This window comes from Solanum lycopersicum, chromosome 5 (assembly GCF_036512215.1).
Source record: "Solanum lycopersicum chromosome 5, SLM_r2.1".
Lineage (NCBI taxonomy): Eukaryota > Viridiplantae > Streptophyta > Magnoliopsida > Solanales > Solanaceae > Solanum > Solanum lycopersicum.
In genome coordinates, this window is record NC_090804.1 from 31,404,781 (window position 1) to 31,412,077 (window position 7,297).

General features: G+C 36.7%; 1 protein-coding gene across 1 annotated transcript; it reads right to left on the bottom strand.

Moving 5' to 3' along the window:
• Positions 1-710: 710 nt before the first annotated feature.
• Positions 711-1,196, bottom strand: LOC138348767 (uncharacterized). Its single transcript, XM_069298341.1, has one exon. The coding sequence runs from the start codon at positions 1,194-1,196 to the stop codon at positions 711-713; it is 486 nt and encodes a 161-aa protein (XP_069154442.1).
• Between the last annotated feature and the right edge of the window lie 6,101 nt (positions 1,197-7,297).

Here is a 7,297-nt window from a genome sequence, read left to right on the forward strand (position 1 = left end):
TAGTTTCCCCTTCTTTATATCTTGATTGGGACCCTCCTCAATCCAACAACCCAACTTACGATAGGCATGTTTCCCTCATACGATATCAAAAATGTGCAAACTCGACTTCGTTAGAAATATCTCTCCAATGTATTTCAAGCCATATCAAGAACTACCTCTAACTCATCCTAAGCTAGGAGTTATAGCTGCTCGAAAATGACCAAAATTCACTTTCTTAACTTAGAAATTTTTTCAAAAATTTTCTCTTCCTTTCCAAAAGTGATTATTTTTAATTTCTTAGTTATTTTTAGATATTTCGAGTTACATGATGTTACAATATATCTCCCTTGGAACATTCATCCTTGAATGAGATTTCTTCCACTAAGTTAAGAATAGTAACCTCAAGTTTAACACTCAGCAATCAAAAGCAAGTAACAAAATGCTTACTCATAATTTATAAAGTACTAGTTGAGAATTAGTACCTTGATTTGAATTCTCTCCTGATTCAAAGAGATGTGGATATATCTTCTTCATACCCTCTTTATCTTCCCAAGTTGCTTCTTCAAAAAATTGGTTCCTCTAAAGAACCTTGACTGAAGCAACCACTTTTTTTCTCAACTTGCGAATTTGGCGACCTAAAATTTGAAACAGAATCTCTTCATAGGATAAACTATCCTTAATCCCAACATTTTCATAAGGTACAATCAATGAAGTATCACTCATGCACTTCTTCAACATGGAGACATTAATGCCGAATGAACCGCTGCTAACTCTTGTGGTAGCTCCAACTCATAAGCTACATTGTCAATTCTCTTAGATATTCGGTAAGAATCAATATACCAGGGACTAATTTTCCCCTTATTACCAAACCTCATAACACCCTTCATGGGTGAAACTTTCAGATATACCCAATCTTCCACTTCAAACTCCAACGGCCTTCTTCTAAAATATGCGTAGGAATTTTGATGACTCTGTGTCGTCTTCAATCTCTCTTGAATAACCATCACCTTCTCCATCGCTAGTTTAACTAGATCTGGTTCTATCAATCCTGCGTCACAAACTTTGAACCACCCAATGGAAGATTTGCATCTTCTCCCATAAAGAGCTTCATATGGAGAAATTTTGATGCTCGAATGGTAGTTGTTGTAAGCGAACTCAATGAGAGGTAGGTGATCCTCCCAATTCCCCTTGAAATCAATCACACAAGACCTTAACATATCTTCTAAGGTATGGATAGTACTCTCTGCTTGCCCATCCGTCTAAGGATAAAAATTAATACTTAAGTTCACCTTTGAACTCAAACCTTTCAAAAAAGACTTCCAAAACTGAGTAGTAAATTGTGCACGACTATATGAAAAGATCAAAATCGGGACTCCATGAAGTCTTAACACCTTTGAGTGTGTAACTTAGCATAGTCCTCTACCTAATGAGTGATCTTTACTGGCAAAAACTTGTTTATATTTGTCATTCTATCAATAATAACCCAAATTGAATCATCTTGTTTGCGAGACCTCGGAAAGCCTGTAATGAAGTCTATATTAATCATCTCACTTCCATTCAGGAAGTTCTATATTCTGAGCCAACCCTCTAGTCATTTGGAGTTCTACATTCACTTGCTGGTAATTCAGCACTTAGCAACTTAGCAATGTCCTTTTTCTTACATTCCCACCAATATACCCTTTCAAATCGCAGTACAACTTTGTGGAACCCAGATGAATGGAATATCTGGATCTATGTTCTTCCTCCATGATCCTCTTTTGGAATCGATCCACCATAGGTACACACAAACTATATTGATTATTAAGCACATCATTTATCCCTTGTTCAAAGTCAAATACTCTTAGCTTATGAACATTTGCCTTCAAATGAAGTAAAATGGAGTCTTGGTCTTGTTTTTATTTAACCTCTGACACTAGTGATGATTCAGCCCCATTTCTCAACACCTATCCCTCCTTCTTCCTCAACATGGGTGGTATTCCCCATGGATAACATGTTTAAAGCATCAGCAACCACATTAGCCTTACCTTGGTGGTAAAGAATACTCATGTCATAATCCTTGAGTAATTCTAACCATCTCCTCTGTCTGAAATTGAGTTCTTTCTGGGTGAACGCACATTGTAGGCTCTTGTGATCAGTGAATATGTCAACATGCACGCCATACAAGTAGTGACACCATATCTTCAAGGCAAAAACTACAACAGACAACTCTAAATCATAGGTTTGGTAATTCCTCTCATGAACCTTCAACTGTTTGGATGCATAAGCTATAACCTTTACAATTTGCATTAACACATAGCCCAACCCAACTCGACATGATTCATGGTACACCACAAAACCTTGATTACCCTTTGGTAAGGTCAAAATCGGGGCAGTAGTCAACCATTTTTTCAATTTCTGAATGTTTTTCTCACAAGCTTCAGACCGTTGAAATTTAACTGATAGACGAAAATCCCTCGACAAACCTTCTATTGTAGCCATCCAAACAAAAGAAACTCCTTATATCAGTTCGAGACATTGTTGTAGGCCAACTCTGAACTGCTTTTATCTTTTGGGTAACAACTCTAATTCATCACTAGAAATTATGTGGCCCAAGAATGCCATAGACTTAAGCTAAATCACACTCGAGACCTTGGCATACAACTCCTTATCTTTTAAAGTTTGAACGACTTTCATGAGGTGACTAGCATGATCTTCTTCAGTCCTTGAATATATTAGTATGTCATCAATGAAGACGATAACAAACATATCTTATTATGGCCTGTAGACACTATCAACAAGATCCATGAACACTGTTGGTGCATTGGTTAACCCAAAAGACATGACCAAAAACACATAATGCCCATATTTTGTTCTAAAAGTTTTCTTTGAAATGTTATATTCCCCAACTTTCGACTAATGATAGCCAGATCTGATATCAATTTTTGTGGAACAGGGGGCACTTTGAAATTGATTGAAAAGATCATCTATCCTTGGAAGAGGATTCTTATTGTTGATGGTAACCTTATTTAGTTGACAAACAATATCGGAGCTCTCCAAGGTGAGACACTTGGTTGAATCTTTGAAAACTTTATATAACATATCTTTCAATTGTTATTTCAACTCTTTTAAATCTTCTAGTGATATTATATATGGCGGAATATAGATATGATGAGTATTAGAATGACGTCTATGCCGAGGTATATTTCTTTCTTAGAAGGGACTCTGGGTAGATCATTAGGAAAGACTTTTTGAAACTCCTTGATAGAGACTAATTGAAGGGAAGGTACCTTAGCACTTGAAACATTATCTCGGACTAAGTGATAGATGCATCCCTTTGTAAATAGGTTTCTCTCCCTAGTGTACAAAATCAAAACAACCCTCAGGCACTATTGAAATACTACTCCACTCTATAACTAGCTCTTTAGGAATCTGAAGCTTGACAACACGAGTTCTACAATATATTGATGCATCACAGGCATGAAGCCATCCATACCTAGAATGACATTAAAATCTACCATGTCTAACTTTACTAGGTCGGCCATGGTGTTCTTGTGATTGATAGAAATAGGACAATCATGATAGACTCTTTTTGCTAGAATAGACTCTCCAACAAGGGTAGAAACACATAAGGTTCACAAAGTTTCTCAAGAGGAATCTCAAACTTATTTGTAGTATAAGGAGTTGCAAAAGATAAACATAATTCTGGGTCTAACAAAGCATAAACATCAAAAGTAAAGACTTTGACCACACCAATGACAACATCTAGAGAGTTCTCTTGCTCTGGCGGCTAGTGATTGCATAAAGGCGGTTTGACCCTCTGCCAGTTCTATAAATGGCTCATCTAGGTGCAGCCGTGTTACGTAGATCAACTAATGATGATTGGGCTTTGCTACCCGGATTTCCACTACCCTAGATGTTCTTAGGACACTTTCTCATGAAGTGACCCTCTTGCCCACACTTAAACCAACTTGTCTGGCCATCATGACATTTACCTGAGTGGGTTCTACCACACATAGCATATGCAGGAGCCCTAAACCCTCCATGTTCCACGCTTCCTTGAGACTGCATTAGCAGATGATGGTGCAGGCCTCTTTTGTTTATGAAATTGTGATTCAACCTACCCTTCTACTACCCAGATTCATTCTCAGTCTTAGATTTCTTCCTCCTATTCTCTTCTCTGTCCCTCAACTTTCCTCTTCAATTTGCTGCACATAAACCATCAACCTGGATATTTTTATGTCTCTTATTAGCATCGCAGCCCTTCCCTTTTTGCCTAATGCACGACCTAAGCCAGCAACAAACAAGCTCATTATGTTCCTCATTTCCTTAACCATTTATGGATCATACTAGAACAGCTGTGTGAACTTCAATTCATACACATACACACTCAATAAGTCTTCTTTCAGTGTAACAAACTCTTATACCGTAGCCTCTTTTAGTATTCGGGGAAAGAAATTCCCCAAGGAAGCTTCTTTAAAGCAAGCCCAACTCAGATGTGGTGTATTCTCATCTCTGCCCGCTTTCCACTAATTGAACCAAGTCCTAACCACTTTCTTCTGTTGGTATATAGCTATCTCAAATCCTTCAGTATCAATGACATGTATCACATCAAAAACCTTCTTCAGCTCCTCAACAAAATTTTTGGGATCCTTAGTAGTGCTTGAACCAGCGAAACTGGGGGATTCATTCTTAGAAATTCAGGAATCCTCAAGATGTCATCCTTTTCTTGTCGAGCTCTTCGTTGTTGCCCGACTTGGTTATTCATTGCTTGGATTAACATCTGGTTAGCCTCACTGAGTACAACATTTGTGACTTCTCCTTGAGGTTGCATATTTGGTGCATTAGCTATCTCTAGCTCCTGAACATTCCGTTTAATTGGAGGAACTCTTGATACTTTTTATAGAGGCATGATTATCTGAAACACGCGCAACCACAAATTAGACAGAAATTTTTAGAGATAAACTCTAATGCAAGAAAAGGAATATGAAAGAAGTGAGAAATTCCTAAATGTTGTAGCCTTCTAATTATAGATATGGCGCGCTTCACACCGACAACAAGGATTCTACAGACATGGCTTTATAGACTCCTTAGGACACTTGAACTTTTGATCTGATACCAAGTTTGTCACACCCTTAGCCTACACCATGGACGAGGCCGACACTTAATGACCATTTTTGGTCATGAGCAGACCGTTGGTCTGTCTTACTTAACTCAGCGAAATACTTAAGTCAATACAAGAAAATTATTCTCATTAAACAACATGAATTAAATAATTTGGGCAAATTGACACTCAAGTCTCATAATAGAATATCTGTAATGCAAATAATGAGAGACTCAAAACTAAATTGTCTGACTGTCTATAAAGGCTCTAAAATACTAAGATGGATGTTGGGACCTGCAACATCCTATAAAATAAAAGACTTAAAAAAGTAAATATGTGTCCTCCAGAATGCAAAGAGGCTCACCACTGACTCCGAGTTCTTAGCTGGATCAACGAGGCACTGGGGGATGCTGATCTTGGTTACTTGTGTCTCGTCATGACACAATGAAGGCCAACTGGAATCAGTACATTGAATGTACGAGTATGAAAGTTAGAATGCGAAAAACACTTAAGCTTGAAAAGAGTAAGAAGGAACACTTACCTTGACTCTACTTAACTCATGACTAACTTGACTTAATATGAAGCAAGTAGACATATGCAATACATGTATATACATACATATAAAAGATTGTATAACAATGTAATACTTAGTTCATCAATAAGAAACTTAACTTTACTTATATATGAAGTAATATAGTTTCTACGGGAGATTCTCTAACCGACAACCGCCACTATGAACCTAAGTGATATAGAGTGTCTTTCCCACACTGTCAAAATTATCCTATACTTTGTGGTTGCATAAAACTTCTTAACTTAGTGGATTCACTAGCTTAGCTTACGTGATCATCTAAAAAGTATGACGCATTAACCGATGATAAATATATGGTTTTCATGGAGTCTTGAGTTAATATGAACTTTCATCCCCACATCGGTGCTCAATACTACTCCCAAAATATACTTTATTTCATGCTTTTAAAAGCAACTTCGTTTCTTTGGATTGATATAATTGCTTAAAACTTAGCTTTAAAAAGTTCCCTGGAATCAATGTTCCCTTTTCTTGTTCAAATCTCTTTTGAAAATCATAATTTCCTCTTAACTTAAATGTAAAAACAATTATAAACTTTTATCGAATTAGTTCACACATAACTTTTGAGAAATAAACTCAACTCTTTACTTTTTGTTAAACTTGAACGTTCAATCTTAAACCAAATCTTTGGGAATACTTAGTTCCCTTATATTTCTTGAAGATAAGACTTCAAATTTTTTACTCTTTACATTTAACTTGAAACTTGAGCCTTAAAATGAATTTAAAATGTTTAATAAAAACTCTTGAAAATTTTTAAGAACTTTACTTTTGGACTAGCTTCTTAACTTTAGACTTGACTGTTAACTTCTTTGACTTTGATGTTAATTTTCTTTGTATTGGATTGTGGATTGAAGGTTATGATTCATTTTATTTGGTGATTTATAGGTATTTAGAAAAAATCATTTGAAGTCATTAGAATCATTGGAAGGTGTTAATATACCTTAGCAGGACTTTAAAAGGCTAAAATATGAAAACTAGGTGAAAATGTTGCTATGGGCATTGGGAACTTTTGGGGCACGACACACAAGACATTTGGTATCTGCTCTCATCCTGGCTCACTAAAGAAGTGCCGCGCCAGGCCACTTGGGCAAATGGGGTGCATCGCGCCTAGTGATGCCTAAGTGTGTCTGACGAACTTCTCCTCTTCATTTTTCAACGCTTAACCCCCTAAACCTCCATTGTTTTTTCCTAAACCCTTTGGATCAACAATACCTTCAATACCCAATAGATCTAACCCAAAAAAAAAACTCAAGAATTATGAACCAACATCAATGGGCATTCAAACGACTCAACCAATAGGGATTCAACAAGATTCATTGAGAATTGACTTATTAACATGTAAACCATTCTAAAGCCCCCGAATTGAAATAATTTTGGTGTGTGTATGAATTAACCCAACACGAAAGATCTCACATACCTTAATAGGGATCAACCTCGATGAATTCCACTCCCAATTACTTGGCGTTCTTGACGGATCCTTAATCTTTCTCCCTATACTTCTTCTCTTTTTTCCTCTCCGAGCCCTAAGTGTAAAGTTAAACATTCCGATCTGGATAAAACTGGTTTTTACCCAAAATAAGTCCCTTACATGAAATAGTAAATTAATTGGTGAAAAGACTAGATTGCCTTTCCTTAAATCCAGATTGGGACCT

What these genes read in the sequence shown, in the direction of transcription:
- LOC138348767 (XM_069298341.1), bottom strand. Translation starts at nt 1,196, where the DNA reads ATGTTAAGGTCTTGTGTGATTGATTTCAAGGGGAATTGGGAGGATCAC.